Source organism: Protopterus annectens, chromosome 2.part0 (assembly GCF_019279795.1).
Source record: "Protopterus annectens isolate FY-2018-M chromosome 2.part0, PAN1.0, whole genome shotgun sequence".
NCBI classification, from domain to species: domain Eukaryota; kingdom Metazoa; phylum Chordata; order Ceratodontiformes; family Protopteridae; genus Protopterus; species Protopterus annectens.
In genome coordinates this window covers 313,123,981-313,146,791 of record NC_056728.1, presented here as the reverse complement: position 1 = coordinate 313,146,791, position 22,811 = coordinate 313,123,981, and the positions used below count along the sequence as shown (strand labels likewise).

At 38.1% G+C, this 22,811-nt stretch overlaps 1 protein-coding gene across 1 annotated transcript in view; it reads right to left on the bottom strand.

The window, feature by feature from the left end:
* Window positions 1–22,811, bottom strand: part of MEGF10 (multiple EGF like domains 10) — a 973,700-nt gene that overhangs the window by 265,307 nt on the left and 685,582 nt on the right. Inside the window, exon 11 of the mRNA XM_044060794.1 lies at window positions 18,466–18,586. Within this exon, the coding sequence (XP_043916729.1) occupies window positions 18,466–18,586 (121 nt within the window). The remainder of the gene's footprint in view (window positions 1–18,465; window positions 18,587–22,811) is intronic.

The window sequence follows — 22,811 nt, the reverse complement described above, 5'->3', positions numbered from 1 at the left end:
CCCGTCTACGTTTTTTTTTTAAGCTTAACTTTCCACATACTTTGCAAAGAAATTCATCTCCACCTCCATGAAGTGCCATAGACACAGACAAATCTGTAGTTTACCCTGTCAAGTACTGCTGTCAATCTTAGATGGACAATTAATCCTGCTAATGACTGACAAATTTACGTAAGCAGCATCACAGTACTGAAATGCTAAGCTTTAAATGTTTATAGTAGTTTATATGTTAAGATAACTTAAATGTAGTATCAAAGATTGCTGTGACATTTAGAGAAAAGTTATCAACACATTTACCATTTTCAAGCCCCCCATCACACACAGGACAGAACTGCAGAAATCAAGATAGGTGGCAACTCTATCAACTAGTGGCACTGACAGTGTTCATAAAAAGGACTTTTATGCTTTTTTGTGACATCCTTCCAGATGGGAATGTATATCTGATACACACAGATCCATTGTAAAAGGATTCCCACTGACATTGAGTCAATCCTTGTGGTAGAGTGCATGAACATTTATGGCAACCATAATATACAGCTGAATTTACTTTAACATACATTTACTATGTGCCGTTGCATGAAAAAAGTACTTAACTATGTTTAAATGCATGTGTGTGTGTGTGTGTGAGTGTGTGTGTGTGTGTGTGTGTGTGTGTGTGTGTGTGTGTGTATAAAATGGAGAACTAGATTATATGCCTATGTGTATACTTCATAGTCTTTAAATAAAAACAAATCAAGATGGATATTTTGTGTAGCTGTATATGTGTGTCTACACAAACACACGCACAAATATATATCTGTGTATGTGTATAAAAATCTATGTAGCGTGTATAATACTATATGTGGGATGCAGTACAGTGTGAATACATCTTGAGAGAAATATGCAGTAGATATTTTTGCAAATGGTCACACATACACTGACATATGGCTGTGCATTTATGTGTATGTACGCACACACGTATACAGATGCAGACAAATATATACACACCATACCTTTCAACCATACCAAATTACTCATTTGTTACTGACTTTTGGGGTCAAATAATGGGGTGCCATGATTCCTGAGTGGCACCCCTTTGTTTCTGATTTTTCTCAGCTTTTTTAAAAATTGTTTTGCTTTTCCGCATTTTGAGCTGACGTCATCACGTGCACAATGACATCAGCTCCATCAGCCTGTCAGAATTGCTCAAGGGCTCACATGCGTGTGTTTCTGGCTGGCTGCTTGAATGGATCTGCGAGCAGGAAAGACTTGCATCTGGGTACTACTACTACTGCAGAGCTTGAGCAAGCGGGAAGGACTTGCGTTATCTTTTGGGTACTACCACTGCTGCAGAGCTTGTGCAAGCGGGAAGGGAAGGACTAATGACTTCTGCTTCAGGAAATGAGCAGGTGTCTGAACAGAGAATTGGTGTGTGCGTGTGTCTGTGTGAGACAATGTCCCCCAGTGAGAGTACAGGTTTGCTGTCTGTAGGAAGTGATTGTAATAGGAGTAAAGTTAACAGTCCTTTTATCAGTATCACTGAGCACCACTAAACATTTACATAGTGTTAACTGTGTCAGCCTGGATAACTGCTGTACATAGCTTACTGTAATTATTACAGACTATGGCTCAATATTTATTTTTTCAAGTGTTACAGCTGTTGCCCTTCCTGTTACTCTGCAGTTTACCTTTCTAGATGGTAAGTACCGGGAACCCTTGTTGGCTCTCCTTTTCTGTCTGTCTGGGATGGATTGAGTCTTGTTGGCTGGGTACTAGTTGAGCACACAACAGAGTTTAATGTTGCACATTACCAATATTAACTTGAACAAATGAACATATATAAGAAGAATATTGCAGTGGTGTAAATGACAGCAATGTTTGTGCAAAGTTCAGTGGCCTAAATAAGCAAAGTAGCCAGTTACAGTATTGGAAGACACACGAGGCAAGTTGGTGGCTCTTACAGATTGACACGGGTCAGTTTAGGATCGCTCTTTCCAGTGTGTGTGTGTGTGTGTGTGTGTGTGTGTGTGTGTGTGTGTGTGTGTGCGCGTTTATTTTTTATTTATTTACTGCACGGGGGGGGGTCTGGTGTTTTAAATTTAACTTGCAGACTAGTTGTTTAATAAGTAAATATGAAAATTTCAAGGAAGAAGTAAGTGTTGTGTTTGCTGCCTTTGTCATGGGGCACACATCCATATTATGTTATTTCCATACCCACTAGTTTAGTAACGATCTTTATAATTGCTTTCACTTCCTAGCATATTTGGGATTTGGGCAGTATCACACTGCACTTATTAAAAAACTGAACAATATTTATATATTTTTATTTATAAATAAATATATGTTATTTATATATTTATATTTGTGCATTTTTGTTTTGCTTGGCTGTTTTGCATACTTGTTGAATGTAGCATAGTGTTTGTGGTTTGTGTCACATTGTACTTGATGGTTTGTAGCACCAAGCTCTTATTACAGTGGGTTACTAAAATGGGACAGCTATTCATTATTCTGGGTGAAGAATGATGATGCAGATGTGCTTAAAAGTCTTGGGACAAGCAGTAGTAGCAGACAGTGATGTTGCTGTTGCTCTTCCAGAATAACTGCCCCTTATTCCATTGCTTATATATTTTTAATTGTTTTTTATTTGCTTGCTGGTAAGTGAACTGGTCTGCTTTTCAGCCATAACCTGAGCCACAAGTGTAAGGCTAAATTTAGTATGTATGGACAGGACAAGCCAGTCAACCAGCATCTTTTTGAATGCTGATTGTCGTAAATGTGCAGCAAACTTCCTAAAATTCTCACTTTAGTTGCACATTTAATATTGGAAAGCATTTATGCATTACTGTCTACACATTTGATTTTTTTTCTTCTTTGGTTATCTGCCTGATAGTTGCACAGTTAATGCCTTTCATTGGGTCATAATGCTGTTACTCTCAAAATGTCTTTATTCACTGTAGTTTACTTGGTATGTGTCTAACTCAATGGACAGCAATTTTTGTTTTTAGTATAAAATAGCATTAGTATGCCTTTTATCTGACATTGGAATAATACAGTATTGACTTTTAGAGTCATGTCAGAGGTATGAAATCAGAATAGTTATAGTAATAGATATTGATGCGCTCATGTAGTCTGTTATATCAGTGATCCATGATGACATTTTGAACATGACACAACAGAATGGATGTTTTTTTTTTTTTTTTGGAGGGGGGGGGTTGACCATTGTAATTGTGATGAATCTTTTTATAAACTTTTTATGCCAGATATTATCTTCATTTTATTTTACTCTTTATAGATGTTTCTCATCTGTGCCCATTTATGATAGAGAAATGTAGGAGGAACATGATTATAATCGTTCACAGCTAAAGCTGATCTAATATGTTCTACAATAGTATGCAGCTGTTCTTACTCAGGTTATGCAATGGCTAACACAGTAAGTTTGTTTCATTTAACTTTCATTTAATTCACACTGGTAAAACATGCTTGTTTTCTCACCTTGCAGAATAAACAGGTAGACTTGGATGTGAAGTTGTAGTGCAGATCGCAAATGACTTTTTGATTGGAAATTGAGGAAATGGAGGTATGTTTCTTGTTTTGTGTGCAAGGGGCCTATGATTTGAAAACCGCACAAAGGTAATCTTTATCCACCACTGGCCTGGCCAGATGCATTTTCTTTGGATGTGGTGAGGGTTTCAATGCTGTTTCAATGAATGTGAGTTTCAAGGGCAGAGAAGTTTTAATGCCAAGTCTATTTTCATTGTGAGACAGTATTGCTTTGTTTAGCAGATTTCTTTTAGTGTTTGTGCATTGTGCTATAAAATGTAAAAATAAAATTCAAATAATCATTATAGAAGTAAAGCAGTATTCACACATTAGTGTTCATGGTAAATGGGGCGAAATAGCTAGGTAATGGAACATTGGAATGGCTGCAGGGGGACACTGGTGCCATTCTTCAGTTTGTGTTTGAAAGTTGGTATCCCACAATTCCATTGGAGTGGGTGGGGTTACATAATTATGTATGCAAATTTTATGTGAATCAGCATACAGATTTGTACCTATTTTTCATAGGCCTTGTCCAGATGTTTGATGTTTCCAGGTTGAGAGGTATGATACACATATACAGACGAGGCGTATGCATCCATGTGTGCATTATTTAATTGGCATCATCATAATCAGCCTCCTTTCTCCTACTTTCTACATATCCCAAACCTTTTTCACCATACTAGCTATTAGGCTCAACTTCAATGGTTATTCCATTCCAAAATCTGTAGATTTAGTATGTTTTCATGCTATCTTAGGACAACAAAAGCGATGCAAGTATAACTGTCCCTCTGCTCTTTTCTTTTGTGAAGCCATAAAACATTCATTCACTTGCTAATTCCTAGTAATTTAGAGAACCGTAACATATTACAGTGCTGTGACTTGTGCAATATGAGCACATACAATTCATTACTTATAATAAAGTTAACATAATGGAGTTAAACGTTATTAATTTATAAAGTCTAATAGATGTTGTTTAATGTTTTACTTATTCACTGTCATGCATTGGCTATGTGTTGCACATACAATTTTTTTGTCTTTGTATTGTTAAGCACATTTATTACTTGTTATTATCTTTACCAATGTAGCCTGAGTCATGGCTGAAAAGGGTCCTGGGACCAGTTCACTTTCCTGGTTAACGAAGTAATAAATATGAAATAAAAAAGTGGGGGGAGGGTGAACATGACAGAAATAATTAAAGAACCAGTAAAGCACATTTTAATTCTGCATCATTCGTGAGAGAGAAAAATACAGCAAGGATCATTTACTGCAGTGAGAGTTTTCACACCTCAGGATGAGATTGTGGGGGAAGGTCTGTCTATTCTTTTAGAACTACAAAAAGTCCCTTTACAAAATCCTGCTATTTACACACTTTCTTTTGGTGGAAGTAGCTAACAGCTATTTATAGCATAGAACAAGTTCTGACAGACACACAAATGAAGCTCAGTCAGGAAAACACATAAGTAGCTCTGTTACAGAAGGAGTGTTAGATGACAATGATTCACAGTTCTGCCATTCTAGCTGAATGGCATGAAAAAACACCACCACTTCCTTATGTTTAGCATGACTGATATGAAGAGGGCTTGAAATGTATTCTAGGAAGAAGGAATGAAAGCAAGAAAATACGATCATGTTATCGAGGCAGGCTCCATCATCTGCCATTTTGTGGAAACATTAAAATTGTAAAAGAACACTTGGAGTGATTATGAGGCATTAAAATGGCTTAGAAAGCAAAGATGCAATGAAACAAACATGTTTTTTGAGTTCTAAGGTGGAATTTTCCTTTAACTCAGTACAATTTTTACAACATAGAATGTGTGCACTGCTTTGAGTTGGGAGTGTGATGTCCCTTCTCTGGGGCAGTAATCGAAAAGCCTGAATCCTCACCACTGACAGTGGAGAGGGACATTCACTTGTAACATAAATAAATACACACTGTATTTACAGATGCAGCTCTCTGCATCAAGCACAATTTCCCTTAAGAGCACACAGGGAACACACTCAGAAAAGGGTCTCCCCCTATCTCTCCAGGTCCCCAGTAAGAGTCCTTGCTGGCACAACTGTAGAGTTGAGTCCTCACTCAATTGTCCAAGCCAAGTCCTCCACCACTCCCTCTGTGAAACCAGTGCTCTGTGTCCCTGCTCCAAACAGCTGTCACACACAATCTGAGATTTGATTTGCACATGCACACACATGCACACTCACACACACACACACACACACACACACACACACACACACACACACACACACACACACACACACACACACACACACACACACACACACACACACTGACACAAGCACACACACCTGGGAAAGGCTGGCACAGATTTACTAGCTATGCCCCCTTCTGGTAGTGTTTTACTAATGCAGTAAGGCTTTCAGCAGTGGCCACAGAGACACCAAATAGATATATGTACTCTAAAAGGTTAAAATATTCTGTAAACAACCGGTCACAATAAAAAGTTAAAATATATTTAATAATAAATAATAAAAGAACATGAAAATACAAAATATCTATTTACAATAAACACCAGAATTTCAGACACAGGAAATATTAAAATAACACAGATGAATACATTCACACAGATACAGAAAAATACCACTTAACTAATCGCACTATATTTTCCTGACTGATCTAAATAATTACTATTCCCTGGTCACTTACTAGAGCAAGGCAAGATGAAGTAGGTAGGGGATCCTTCTATGTCAGGTGTCAGTCTCATCTAGTATTAAAAAAACATTTCAGTGATGGATTACAGAATGATATCACACATATCTGATCATTTGACTTCTGGTTCCCATGCTACCCCAATTCCTAGCAAATGAACCAGAATCTTGTACATATGTGTCAATAATACACATGCACATATAACTTTGCTAAGATGTGTTGCATCTTCTGGAAGTCATAAAACAATTTCAAACATCCACTCTTCCAGAGTAGCAATTAGTTCACTGCTAAAAACCATACAGAAGGCTTCCTAGTACTTGTTTTCCCAGACATTTTATCTCTGGCTGCAGTCAGAACTGTAAGATACAATCTTTATGGCCTAAATTAAGTAATTTAATTTCTTACTATTTTTCAAAGTTAGCTGGACTGAGATTAACCTCTTCTGTTCCAGTATCCTCTGTTAACATATATACATTTCCTCAGTTACCACAGTACAGTCTGACGTAAATGTATATTTCTTTTTTTGTCCAGCAGGACGCACTGTGGATACATTTGTAACACAAGCAATTTTACCAATACATTTTTCAACACAAGCATCATTTGATATACAAATGACATACAATTATTTACATAATTCCAGCTAGGTGTGCTGGCATATGTTACACATCTACTGCCCTACTTCTCCTGGCATAGCTGGCAGTACCTCACATCGTCACAGGGAGAATAACAGATTTTTAACACACAACATTTTTTTCTCTGCTTCATCTGTTCTGATCAATCATTATATGTGTGTGTGTGTGTGTGTGTGTGTGTGTGTGTGTGTGTGTGTGTGTGTGTGTGTGTGTGTGTGTGCTCTGCATGTTCTCTGGGGTGGTGCTTCCTTGAAGCCAATATATGAACTCAATAATACATTTTCTTACTTAAACTATGCATCATACATTTCACTGTCCTGGTATTCATTGAGAATAAGAAAACCATAGTGTAATAACAGAAACTTTAAGAGAACTCTGGTTAAAAATCATTAGACCTGCAAGTATGCACTCATGCTAGAACAAAACTAGAAATACCTGAATTGGGATCTGAACCTAAGCCATTTATAATACCTTTAATTCAGAACTCTAATCAAGTAGTTAAATGAAGTCTCAGGTGTCATCTGATAACACTGTTCTTAGTCTTTCTCATAAGATCTTGAATATTAAATCCTATTAAATCCCAGAAGTGTTTTCCAGTATATTGTAAACATAGATCACAAAGTAAAAGTTGTTGCGGCCCCTTGAACCCTGATACTTGGAACAATCATGCTGCTTCTTCTGGTACCAAGTTCTGAACTATCTTTGAAGATAAAGATAGAACAAGTACTATGTCAGAAAGCATCAAGGCAAACCAAAAATTCTGGTATGTGCATTCCTAGTAATAATGAATAATGTATATTACCAACATGAATGTCCTCACTGCATAGTGGCAATCAACATAATTAATTATGTGAGTGATAGTCAAAAATCTGAGTCATCCCTCCCAAGTGGAAAATTAAAGGGAGTAGCTTAGAAATTAAGTGTCATCATCTGCAGTGGTAAATTGCATTCTCTCAAAAATGTTTGTAATTCTTTCACACAATCCCTTTAAAAGATGTCAGTGGTTTTTGCTTGACTTTACTCTTTTGTTCACATCAACAAGAAGCAGTGAAGAAAAGCATATTAAGTATTCAGTAAGACTCAATGGATTAATTCAGCTATGTTTTGTATATTGGGATGTAACAGCACAGCCTAACAAAACTCAACCACACTTACATAACAAGGTTAATCTGATGATGACAGTAGAGATCCAGTATAAATTTTCAAAGAAACAGAAACAGGTGTAGAGTTAGTACAGAGTAAAGGAATACTCTTGTTATTAAAGACTTTATACAGAAAACCACAAAAACAAAAGATAAATAGGAGCATTTTAAATGCTATGTACAGTACAGTATCTGGAGAAAAGCTAAAAGGTCGAAGAAAAAAATGTAGCGCTGTGGATAACAGGTGTGACAGACCTCTTTGTCAAGGCTTAAGCTCATGCTCCACGGGTAAAAAAACATGTTGTACCATAAGCCTTCTGAGTCCATGCAATTTGTTTTGTACCTCTTTTTAAATGTTTTCAAAGTTCAAACTAAAATCTCATTTGAGCAAAATAAAAGCAGTCTTTTAAAACAATGAGGTGAATTATCTTGAATTCTGTTTGAAGCAGAAAAAAGATGAGGAAAACAGTTTGCTACTAGTGTCATGCTTTAGTCTAGTTCATTTCACTCATAGAGAAGACAACCTTTTTTGTTGTTTCAATTCTTTCTGAAAATATCTAGTATCACCTCAGACAGGTACAGAAACTCCACTGTAAGTTTTCTTTCATTTACAGACACAGATGTGTATAATCCCTTTGACAGTATCACTCTCAGGTGACCCTCGGGCAATCTCATAAAAATGTTATGAAGCTGTTTCTAAGTTAGGCTAGGCAATAAGGCAGGTACAGGAGAAATTAATCAGCTGGTCTCCCTGCAGTTCCAGTTACGCAGTCCCAAACCATTTAGGCTTTAGTAAACCGTGGGCCAGAGCAAACACACAACTACCTCAGCCTTCATGTCAGGTACTGCTCCTCATTTCAGCCTCAATATACTAATAGCTGCAGACACCACAGCAAGCAGGGATGGACAGCATTAGCAGTGCTGTGTGCCAATCGTATCTAGTGAGCAACAGGAAAGAAAAACTGCTGGAAGGACAGGAACTACAGTGTGAAGAGTAGGTTCATATCCTCATTATGGTTGAGCCCCTGCAGTCAGGCATGGTCAGTGATGAGTTGGACGTTCTGACCAGTGGAGTAATAAGAGAGTTAGAGAGAGAGGAAGAGAGACCCCAACATCCACTTAATGGCTAAGGACTTCCTCTGAATGACTGAACAGCAAAATCGTTTTCTGGATAACTTCCTACTGAAAAACAACATACAGCATCCCTCCTGGACAATAATTTACTTATTTATTTATAAACACTTGTTTACAGGGAAAGTCCTTCCTTGGTAACAAATATTCATTTTCAGTGGAAGCTCAGGGAGGAAAGCTACAGAGAGTTAAATAACATCAAAACAGTTAAATATGACAATCAGTGTGTATATACAAAAGTATTATAAGTGCAGTGTACTCTGCTAGGAAATAATCAAAAAAGATGGATTGGTGACACTATAAATCCTGACCTACATCTAAGGCAGTGATTTAGACATAAAAATCCTTTTAAAGTCAAGAGGAAAAAGGGACAAGAGTACAGAAACTGCATCACTCAGTTACATGAAAGGCTTGACTGTCTCCACTAACTTCTTACATGTAGGATACCATGCCCTGTGAATGGTGGGCTGTTATTTATCTGTCTCTGTTTTTCAACCTATAGCAAAATGAATGTAAGACACATGAAATACAAGCCAGACCCACTAAGGGCCATATTTAGGTCCTGCTGATTGGTTGAGGCCATCTCTAGATAACCTCTGTATTTTCATCCTGTAGTCTTACCACACTACATCCACAAATACCAGACTTAATCTAGCCCAATGTCATATTTAGCTGGATTGGACATAAATTCACCTTCCCTAAGGGGGTCTAGTAATGCCTGTACTCTGTGACTTCCTAATGCTAGGAATCTAAAAAAAAATACAGAAACATATGACCTTCCTAACTCTCAAGCACATCCACGTCTGTGTAATTACTGGACTTGGTTTCATTATAGTGACCACAACCCCTCTGTACAAGAGTTCACTGTCTATCATGTCTTCATGCCCACTGGTAACTGTGGGGGTATCGTTTCTGTTACTGTTTTCCCACATTCAGCCACTGAATGATACACACTTCATGGTTTACTTTTCTACAATTGTTTTCCTCGAAGTTACCTCTCATCACAGTGCCTGTATATATATATATATATATATATATATATATATATATATATATATATATATATACACACACATGCATATATGGTATGATGGTATGGAAAGAGGCATTTTTGCTTTATTTGTTCTGCGTATTACCCAATTTGTGAGTAAATGGCTGTTGCTTTAAATAACTGTACTTGAATAGTAAGATATCCAAGTGTTGATATAGATAGAGTGTGACTGAGACATTTGGTTCAGAAGTATTTTCCTTGGAGGACACAATATAAGAGTTTTGTTGGAATTGTAAGGGGAATGGATGCTGGTAGGACATTAAGTGTGCAAGTAGGAGAAGAGGTACTAGTGTGAGGAATTACAGGAAGAACTATTTCATAAAATGTAAGAAATAGAGGGGGGTTGAAGAACAGAGGATGAGGATGTAGTTCAGATTGGAAGTCGGGAGGGTTAATTTTGAAAAGTAGAAGGTGAAATGTAATAGATTGTGTTTAGTCTGTAGGCCTGCAGATGATTATGAGATGTGTGGACACTAGGTGTGGGGAACATTGATATGAATGTGAATGATTTTATGTGGTTAAGGTCTCTTATTGGTGTAGAATAGGTAGGAAAAGAAAGGGTCGTAAAGCAAAACATTTTGATTTAACTGTGCATGGATGTAGAGATATTTAGGGTAGAGGGGTGTAAGCAGTACAGGAAAAACAAAGGGAAGGCTGAGAGATATTATATAGAGGAACAGATGAGAGATAAATATCAGTCTTATTGCAGTAAATGAGAGAAGATCACAGGGATGAATGGAAGAGGGAGCTTTGCTTGTGAATGACTTAAGAGTGCACTCACCAGAAGAACTCCTTACCTTGGAAAAAGCTGATGTCTGTGCAGCCACAGAGACATGGTTCAAGGCACCCCGGCCATGCAAGGCTACAATGCCTTCCACACATTCAGACCTCAAAACAAGCATGAAAGAACCAAAGGCAGAGGTGTATCTATCTTTGTTAAAGACAAATACACCTCAAGACTGGTCAAACAGTATGACTCCTTACAGCTACACCAAGTCCAACTAACTGTAGGTAAAACCCCCTTCCATTATAGGTCCCCCCACCATGAACCACAAGAACCACTACATCTACCTTAAGCTACTTGACTAAACACACTATACAGCCAAACACCTTGGTCATGGGTGATTTCAACTATCCTTCCATTGACTGGGAGTCGTATATGAGGAAAAACATTCTTGCTCTAAGGTTGCTGGACTTTGGTAATAAAAACACTCTGGAACAGATACGCTGCACCCCCACAAGGAGCTTAAATGCCCTAGATTTAGTACTCACCAACATATGGGGTCTCTGCACTACCCCCTATGGTTTTGCCCTCCCTGGTGAGATCTGATCATACATCAGTCTTGTTCAAAGTAATGATCATACCTGACCCCCCCCCCAAAACAAAAAGGATGAAAATTTTCTCCAAAGCAAGCTATAACCTCATAACCAATGGCATAAATAGTTTCAACCCCCCTGCTACCACTATCAACAATGACTCCTATACAGAGGTGCACACAAATGCCCTGTATAAACATCTATACAAATATACAGACTCAGCTGTACCTAAACGGATCAAAACAGGGTCCTCACAAAAACACAAGTCACCCTGGTGGACATCAACCATAAATAGGTTATACAATAAGAGGAAAAAAACTAATGTCCAAGAACAAGAGGGAACTGACTCAGCAGAGGAAGGGCACCCTCCACAGCTTGAACAAGCAAATTAGATATCTTGTAAAGTCTTATAAAGCCAATTATGAAGCTAAACTAGCAACCCTAGATAAGGATAATCATAAAGCATTCTTTTTCTACATCATAAATCTGAAAGGGAAGGTCCAAGCTTTGTGCCAAACTAGAGGTAGATGGTACCATTCATACTGATCCTGCAGACATCGCCAACCTGCTAGCAGGCAGATTTGGTGCAAACTTCACCCCCTGCCCCCACCAGACATACCCCAAAGCATACCTGTCACCATCCCTCTACCTAGTATTCCAAAGAGCAGGTCATAACCGCATTCTCCATGGCCAAAAACACAGCCGTTATGGGACCAGATAACATCCCAGGCTGCCTACTAAATGGACCTAGTGGAACCACTTGGCACTCTTTTCAATTACATTCTAAGTACTGGCTTTGTCCCAAAAGAGTGGAAAACAGCAACAGTACAAAAAAAATGCACAAAAAGGGTCCCATTAACCGAACCTGGGAACTATAGACCCATGAGCCTAACCAAATTTATCTGCAAGGCCATGGAGGGAATCATCATGGACCTTATCAACAAAGACATAGGTGACCTTCAAACTCTTGATCTGACCCAATTTGGCTTCAATAAGGGTTGATCATGCTTATTAAACCTGGTGGACCTCTTCAAGAATGTCACCAAAGCCCTGGATGAAGGCAAAACAGTACATACAGCTTATCCTGACTTAGCCAAGGCTTTTGACATAATTCCCCACTTAGACATCATTGAGAAATTTACCTAGCTGGGAATTAACCCATATTTCACTAGACAGGTAGCCAACTGGCTCACAGACAGAATACAAACAGTCAAAGTTAGTTTGGGATTCCACCTCTAGCAGCAGAAAAGTTACTGGTGGTGTACCACAAGGAGTTGTGCTGGGCTCCCTACTTTTTGGAATCTATTTCTCAGAAATCCAGGCAAAATAGATGGCCTGTGGCTTACCAAGTTTGCTAATGACTGTAAGCAGGGTTAATCATGGAGTCCTCTAATGATGTTGACATACTACAAAAAGGGCTTACACAGACAAATGACTGGTGCCAAAGCCACGGACTTAAACTATATGCACAAAATGTGTTATCATCCCTTTTGGCAAAGGGGAAGTCCCTGCAAATTACAATACTAATAGTACCCCTCTTAGCTCAAACCTTGTGGCAAGAGATGTGGGAGCACAGGTTGAAAGCAACCTTAACTTTGATTACCATGTGTCCACAGTAGTAAGAAAGGCCTTCTATCTTGCATATCTCATAAGTAAGTCATCGTGTCCAGAGCTAAGGACATTATAACTCCCCTATACTCATCCCTCATCAGACCCATAACAGAGTACAATGCTCCCTTCTGTATGTACCTCAACAGACACCTTCAGCAGCTGGAAAGACCTCAGATGTTTCTCACCAAGAAAATTCAGGGCCTTCAACACATGACCTACATGGACAGACTGAAGGCCCTGTCACTGTACTCTGAATCTTATAGGCTGCTGACAGGTGACTTGTGCCTGGCCTACAGAGCAATCTCAGACCCTACCCTAATGGAAATGCTGCACATCTGCAAGTCAAATGGGACAAGATTCACTTGTTCTAGGGATCTTAACCTAGTATGTGACATTAACAGGACATGCTGGAGAGACAGATATGTCTCCCAGAGATTGCCAGTCCTCTGGAACAAACTCCCAATTCACGTAAAACAGAGCTCCTCAATGACTCTATTTAAGAGTAAATTAGACAACTGGATGGGAGACCATAAATTTACCCTGGAAGTGTCACCTATGTCCCTCTTGGATGAGGGCAGTTGGTGCTGATCATAGACTCGCGTTGTAAGTATAGACCATACAACTTGGTCAACAAGGGAACAAGGGTATAACATAGCAAAGCTTATAAAGGCCCTAGGGCCAATAGCCTAGTAACCTCCTATGAACCTAAGAGGTACTGTTGAGGAGGGGGTCTAAGAAGGAGTGGCTACAGTGCAAAACAGTATTAGAAGAAGAAAGGCTGTTGGGATTGATGTTAAATACTAGGCTGAAATAGGGAATATGGGAATGGAAACAGGAATGTTTATACGACAGTAGTAATGTTGCTTGGGGAGATATGAGGAATGAATGCCATGAGTGATAGGTGTATGTGGGAAGTATAATGGTAGAGTAAGATGGAATGAGTGGGCATTGGGGGTAGGGTAGGGAAACAAAGCAAAACCAAAGATAGTGAGGCTTAATATAGTGGGCTTTCCATACTTATGCCATTTATTACAGAAAGTAATCAATTTATAGCGGTTTTTCTTCAATTCGCAAGGAGACACAAAGTAGAACAGGTTTTCTAACATTCACTAAATGCAGACACTAAGAAGCTAGGGATACAAAGTAACCAGCTTACACAGTGCAATCCAATCCAATGGTCAGATGAAAGGACGTTGGGCAGCTTAGTAAGGGGTCCTTAGAGTGTAAGGATTACTCCTTTGTGAGAATGTCACAGCCACTTTCCAGCAAAGAGCAGGCATGTATCTGACTAAAGTTAATACACAGCAAGGTTCTTCATGTAAAACTGGCTTACACTGCACAATGACAATAATCGAAATGAAAAGTCTGCAGAGGTGTACCTTGTGGCAGAACTCCTGCTGCTTAAGGGAGAGATACCAGTGTAATGTCCACAGGCTTTGAAAGGAAAGAAAAAGATAAAAACACTGCTACACTGAAATATTATATGGAGGCAATAAAGTTAATACATGGATAGCTAGCTTATTAAAAAGCTGGAGAAAGAAACGCAGCAAGTCACGGCAAGAGAAGATGGGCTATTGTAAGAGTAGAGAGCAGGGAAAAAAAAAGTTTATGAAAGTAAGGTCAAAGTAGGTTCAGCAGGGTATGTAGTGACAGAGCACCACAGTGAATAAACTATAGAGAGCTGTATAGAACAAATTCATTCTCAGCACATTGCAACACACTAATGTAATTCCCTTCCAAAGAGGATTCAAAAGTTATATTTCTAATAAAAGTAGCAAGGTCATCTGTCATGATACTGCTCTGAATTTGTAGGAGAACGCCCAAAGGTACCTGACAAATCTGCAGCCTCAGCCTTTTGTTTCTTCTTTGTTCTTTTGTCTTAGTAATGCCTATGAAAATGAAACTACTTACCCAGGCATGAAAACTAATGTTGAGCAATTGCTTTGAAAGAGATAACAAGTAACTAATTGGGGGGGGGGGGTACCTAAAGGGATAATGCAATAATGAGTAACTGTATATGTAATGTGAACTTGGTGGTGGGTGGGTATCTAGTGGGACCGAGTTGGATCCCCAAGGCTGCTCTACCAACAGCTGTCATGCTAAGCAGAGCTCCAAAGTGCCCTAGTTATCAACTGAAGGAACTGAGAGACAGGAAGAGTAAGGATGCTGGTAAAGCTGGAAAGAGATGGGAAGGTGCAGCAGGGCGTTGGCTGAACCCCATACTACCTGAGTCACTCAGACACAAAGAGCTGGTGTTACAGCAGGGCGTTGGTTGAACCCCATACTACCTGAGTCACTCAGACACAAAGAGCTGGTGTTAATTCTTGTCAGGACTGAGCCACCCCAGAACTAAATGGAGACAACCAGAAGAAGCCCATCCTTGTCAGTGGCCCAGTAAACACAAAAAATACATTATTGCAGTGCTGAAAATAGTACTGGTATGAAAAGCTATGGGGACAAGCTGTATATTAAATATGCTATTCAAAATGTAGGAGAGGAGGTATGTTTGATGTCCCTCAATATAGGAAGCTGGGAAATGAATGTGTTAGCAGGATTGGATTTATTTAACAACACAACACACAAAGGCTATTTGCCCTGCTATACCAGTACGTTTTTTTGTACCATTTTTTCTTGTTGTCAAGATTGGAAGGGACTATGATCTCACTAGGTTTGAAAATTAAAAATATTTGTGTACACCCCTCAAATAATAAATTGGCTAACAGTTTGTGTGTCAGCCAACATTTTGAAGAATAACACCTACTGAAGTATGCAGTAAAAGGTATTGTAAATTGAAAAGGTTGCTTGATATAAAGGAATTAAAACTTCATAAGCAAAAAGACAGAGAGAAGTTAAATAGCACGGCATTTTAAGTGAATCGTCCTTAGTATTTATCAGACAAGAATGTAGGAAAACATACAAGATAAACGTTTAATTTCAGTGAAGTGGACACATAAGTTTATAGTATATCAGCTCATCTAGATAGTCAGTAGTATAAAATATGAGTTGTTGTTAGTGGAATCTAACATTGTGACTCTGCAATAAATAAATTTGAAACTCTAGTCTAAGTACAACAAACAGAAATTTGCTCAAGCTGGACATGTACTCAGTACTAAGGTTATGCACTTCTTGCCTAAAACCTCATCACCTGACCCATCTAATTTTGCTGTACTATCCTCAGAGAATATAGCGCTGGGTACAATCTTAAATGCCAAGATACAAAGAGTTACCACTGACTATAATCATCACTGTATTACAAATCTGTCTCTTTTTTGAAACTATCCATACTCAGCCTAAAGAAGAACATACAGACTTGGTGTTTATTAATGTATTTCATGAAGACAAATCCATGCCGTCTGATTTAAATATTTGTATTCATTTTAAACAAAATACTCCGGATCTGTTGTATATTAATGTATAATTTGTGCAGTTTGGAGATACAACAAATCCCCACTAAAAGGCCATGAACTACTCCACATGCAAGATGTAACTCTCCTGACAGAAACGAGTTAGAGATTGAATAAAGTGGCACACAATCATGAATCTCAAAGTCCTTTACAGCCACATCTGAATTCTGAGTGTCAAGTGTATTCAAAAGGAAGCACTTAATTGCAGATCTAAACAAATATTCAAAGATTTATATATATATATATATATATATATATATATATATATATATATATATATACTTTAAGCAACCTACTTGATATTTGATATTGCATGAAATATAAGATTGCTAATACCATATGCTTTTATACTTGTTTGGAACTGTTTAATGACAATGGCAGTGTATGATCCAAAGTCTTTTATGACATAATTATATGAAATTAAAAACTACTGATAGAATATATAGGACTTGAAAGCATCCAAAGTGATCACAAGGGTTGATAAAAACACTTTTTAACATTAAGTGTTATATTGGTTTTCAGTTAATACACTAACTAGATGTTAATCAACTATGTTACAGCCTTGGGCACACACAAGAAATTGATGTCCTCTTCACAATGTTTAATTTAAAACACAATGATCAGCAAGTTTTGATATCCAGATATTAGCTTGCTGTACTTCATGATAAAAGTAAGCTAGACAATAATGCAACCAATAAGGATCCTTGAGGCTTATGACACTGAGCAGAATAGAGGAACATTTTTGTTGATCCAGTTTATAAAATTGGACTTAACCACTATATGCACCAGTGAATTTACAATATCAGTATATAGGATAGCAAGTGGCATGGTGGTGCAGTTGTTTGTAGTGCTGCCTCACAATTTCTAGCTCAACAGCTTAATTACTGCTCGGTCATCGTCACTGTGGAGTCTGCATGCCATTTATCCATGAGGATTTTTACTGGGTGATTTAGTTTTCTCCCACATGCCAGTGACATGTCAAACCTGAAAGGGGAATCCTCAATTTTTACCCAGAAGTATGAATGCAGAATATGACTGAGAGTGTATTCATGTGTGTGTGTGTGTGTGTGCGTGTGCGTGTGTGTGTGTGTGTGTGTGTGTGTGTGTGTGTGTGTGTGTGTGTGTTTAAATTCTTCCTTATGCTTACTAAGTGCCAGCACAGGTTCTGGCTACTTATGACCCCAAATCAAATAAAGTGGGTGTTGGAGAATGGATGAATGGCCATGTGGGATACCATCAAGGACTTTATTCAGGTCAAAACAGAACACACAGGTAATGCCAAGACTAAAGTTTCCAAGGTGAACAAACATGAACCATTTTTGAAAAATCCAAACAGATTAATATCCTAATATGAAATGCAATTAATGTGCAAATTATGTGCTCATAAAAAAATTACAAAAATGGATACCCGGATCAAAAAGACAGCCTCTCACCATCAAGAGGTAGTGGTACCAAAAAGGCTTCCTTGTAGATACCTGGTATATATATCCTACCTGAGCTGGCTTACTCAGTAACTATAGTAAAATGACATGACATTGAGGTATTTTCACCAAGAATACCATAGACATAGTGTCCAGCCCCACTGGCACCCTTGACATTGGATAGCCAGTCAAGAATCTTTTCTTTTTTGACCTGAATAAGAGTAAATCCACACCATTAAAAAACAACAGTTTTTATAGTAAGAGTAGTTTTTATAGTAAGAATATATCAACACCATTAAAAAGCAAAAGTTTTTATTATAAGAATGAAATCAATTAGTTGGTCTGAAAATAACAAAGTACATCCTCAGTTTCTGTTACCTGCACATTATCTTTGATTAGAGCTGATATTTTATTTTCTTGTCCAGTAGTTTAAACTGTATGGTGATAAAATAATTTACTGCTATCTTTGACTTTTGATTGCTTATACAGCATTCTTAAAATAAATCACCGACTAGTACATGGAAAAATATTAATGTCATAAAAAACTGAAAACATGGAGTAATCCTTACCTGCTTTACAGGTGCATGAGCCATCCACAGGCGAACAGATGGCACCATTTTTACAGTTACAAACTGAGGAACAGTTGACTCCATATGTCCCTGGTGTACAAGGGGTTGAGCAGTCTTCTCCCTGCCAAAGATAATACACAAGTGTCAAACCACATGGCTTAGAGAAATTACAGAGCTGTGGTTGTTAATTAACTACATAATCTCCACTGTGCCATAAAATATAATTTGTCCCACATACTCTAATGCACCAAGAACTCCACAGTTGCCTAATCCTGAAGTCACACCATGCTTACTGTATCCTAGGTTGCTGACTTTGTAGCAGCTGATTTAAATTTTATATGCTTTAGGCAGAGCACAAAACTGCTTCCCTCAATAATTACTTTTCTAGTAAATGTCAGAAGCTTGATAACAGAGTCAGATTCCACTCACCTGAGTGGTCTGCTGAGGAGACTAACAGGAGGAGTAACGTGGGATGTACTGTGTCTGCCTCAGTTCCTTAATGAACCCCCTTGCTAGTATACTTTGTCTTCCATCAGATTAACCTAAATAAGAAAGTCTGACAGAAAATGAAAGCAGCTGATAGGTTAAAATACAAAGTACACCAACACTAGGGAGTCAATTCCAAAAGACTTGCCCTCACTGTAAGTGACCACTTACAGTGAGAACAGGTTGTTTGGAATCTGGCCTTTGGTGTAAACTTGCTTATAGATAGGCCATATACCAAAGTAAGTCACTTAACACTGACAGCAAGTCTTGTGGAAACAGGGCAGATTTACACTGACAGCAGCTATTGGAACCTGGCCCTAGATGTTTGTAGTCCTAAAGTAACCTCACCACCACCATGGCTCTGGTTAGAAAATAAATTGTGTCTGCAAACAGTAATATGGATATCTCAATACTGCCAAAATGTAGCCATGTCTCATTACTTAGAAGGCCAAGATAATCTGCAAAAGGTTTAAATTTGGTACATTGTTACTAAAATATTAGTCTGCATCAATAATAGTCCATAACTGAAGTCTAACTACGGGTACAATTATTATGCTGACTAGTTGGTTTACACTATGTGTTTTCTTTTAGGAATGATCAAAGCAGCAAAACTAAAGTGCTATACACTTTGGAAAAGTGATCAGACTTAATTGTAGATATTGACTAAAATGTAGCTTGTCAAGGAATGAAAGACTTGTCCAAAACACTATGTTTTTCAGTACTGAATTTCTTCTTTCTAGCATTGTTCTAGTATTTATTGTTCCTTGATTTACATTTGTTGTATCGTTTTTTGGGTCCCCTCCCCAACATTGTAAATAAGTCCTCTAAGTCCTATGTCAGTGTCCATTCCTCTATTCCCCATTTGTCATTTTTTCTTAGAGAGCTGAGCAGAAGCCATTACATTCTGGACATGATGTGAGATTCATGTAAAAAAATAAAGTACAAATCACTGAAAACTTAGCTAATAATATAATGTAAAACTTCATAAAACACAAGAAAATGAATGTATTTTGCAAAGGGCAAGCTCCCCTATAACTCCATTGTTTTCTACCCCACTGAGAAAGGCTGAAGTTCACCAATATGAAAAATTGTTCCCTCTCCACATATGCATCATTACAGTGCAGAAAACACTAGAATTACACTGAAAGCACAATTCAAACAATTACAGAAACACTCACAATTTTATTTCCTTCACGTCCAAATTCTCCACATTAAACCATATAGTAAAGAAGCCATGTACATCTAATTTAATTTCTCCATGAAATGAACAGAGTTAGTCACTTTAAGTGTACCTCAATGCATGTGTTGTAACATAATGGGATTCTCTGAAACTGGCTGCGAGTCATTTTCAGGTTAAAGTCACATTATTGAGTTATGACATGTACACACTTCCACAAACAACATCAGATGATGTGTGTGTGAACACTTTCCATATTTAAATGGGAAATGCATTCCACAGAGCATGCAATGGTTGTGGAGTTCCTGACCTCCACCCAAGAAACAAGGCAGTTGGTAAAATCTGTAAAATGATCTCCCTCCTGGGATTGTATGAACAGCGCTCTTTAAACCTAAAACCTTAGCAGTATACTTGAAACCCATGTCTACCTCCATAAAGAGGGCAGTTACTAGCAGAATCCCATGAGAGTTGGTGCTGGGGCTGCTCCTTTTTGACATCTATTTCTCTCAAGTCAAGACCAATACCAATGACCTCTGGCTGACCCAAGTCTGCAGAGGATTGCAAACTAGGCACAGTCACAGAATCCCCCAAAGACACAAATACCCTCCAAAAAGGCCTGACACAGACTAGTAACTGGTGCAGGATCTGTGATCTAAAACTCAATGCCAGGAAATTCATAATAGTATCCCCTTAGGAAGATGAGTATCACTGGAAACTACCACACTGACAAAACACCCCTAAGAGTAGATCCTGTACTCCAGGATTTGGAAACAAATGTAGACAGGAACCTGGCCTTTGGCCATCATATGTATATGGTAGTTAGGAAATCATTCTACATTATGCAGCTTATAGAAAAGGGTATGGAGTCTAAATCCAATGATATCATTGTTCCACTGTACTTGGCCCTCATCAGACAAATTATTGAGCACAACGCCCCCTTTGATATGTACCTGACCAGGCAGATGCAACAGCTGGAGCATCCACAGAGGTGTAAACAACATGTCATATGCAGACTATAATAAAGTCCCATTCCTGCACTCAGTCTCCCGCAGACTGTTAAGAGATTAGCTGTGCCTGGCCTACAAAGCATCCTCTGATCCCACTCTGATGGACCTGCTGCACATCCACAAAACAAATGACATCAGAATTGCACAATCTATGAAACTAAATCTTGTCTGCTACATATATAGGACATGTCGGGGACAGATATGTGGCTCAGAGACTATCCCTTTTCTGGAACAGGCTTCCCATCCAGGAGAAGCAGTGTTTTTTTCCTAACCCAGTTCAAGCATAACTTGGACCACTAGACCAGAAATGTACCTCTGGTCTGGCACCTCTGTTTGTAGTAGAGAGTAGCAACCTGTAAATGCTCAACCACTCCTGCCCAAGCCTACATACACCTCTTAAAATAACATAAGGGTATCAAAACATGCCAGATATGTTTGGGAAGCATGGCCAGGCTTACAAAGGCCCCTTGGGGTCATTAGCCTAAAATCACCTATGAACCTATCACCTGTTCTTTTTATGTAAGTATTAAGTCCTCATTTTTCTTACTTTTAGTGTAGCAATAAAAGCTATGTATTGCATGATAAGGAATATATGCACATCTGTGAATAAATGATCTATAACCTTATATGAACTTCTGAACAGATTAAGCCATAAGGCTTGCACTTTCTTTCTTTGAATACAAAGTACATTAACAGGATGACACTGATTCCTGTTGAAATACCCTAACATTTTTACCTAAGTAGTGGAAACTACATTCAGGGATCAAGCCCTTCTAATCCCAAAACTTCATTGACAATATACAAGCAACCTTTGTGACAAGATATTGAAAAGAAAGAAGGGAAATTAATATATTTTTGTTTTATTTCCTGGATCTCAGCATTGTCTATCCACCTGGAATTAAACTTAATTCAAGAATGTTTTTCAATAAGGCCATGTTTATTAGATGTAATTGCCTTCTGATAAAAACTTCCAAACATGTTAAGAAAAAAATGTATCCAAGTGCATAAATATAAAGCACTTAACCTCATGGTTTACATACAAAAAAATGGAATGATAATTATTTATGGAATTCTGACATCAGGTATCTGCTCTGGTCTAATGACAGAACACACATTCCAGATCTGCACAATAGTTGTATACAGATGCACCATAGGTTTTGCATTAATATTTACTGGTTTAGTGACATCACTGTTTTAATTCCAAGAATCATGTGATAGTACAAGGGTGAAAATAAAAAAAAAAGAAGTTTAGTACTTAATTTTTAAACTTATGTAAATATGAAAGAAAATGATTATGAGAACAAATTGAAGTTATTTATCTTTAGGCCTAGAATATTTTAAGTGAGGAAAGGCAGTAGTCAGGCTAGTCAGGCAAGATCTATATATCAAATGACAGTTGTAAACCGAGCTCTAAATGTAATTATCAAGACTTACTAACAATAACAAAATATCACATCTCCTCAGGTGGCATCCAAGGAGATAGCCTTGCTACTTTAAACAGACAACTCTGAATTTACTGGAAGCTGGAGAAAGATACTTTTTGCCAGTTTTGCAGTGATCTCAGCATGAAAAGAATGTTTTGCTAGATTTTCTGCAAATCAGTCCTGTTATGCATTTCAGGGGATCATCCCACTGCAGAAAGTTACTTCTGCAAATCATGACTGATAACCTATGTA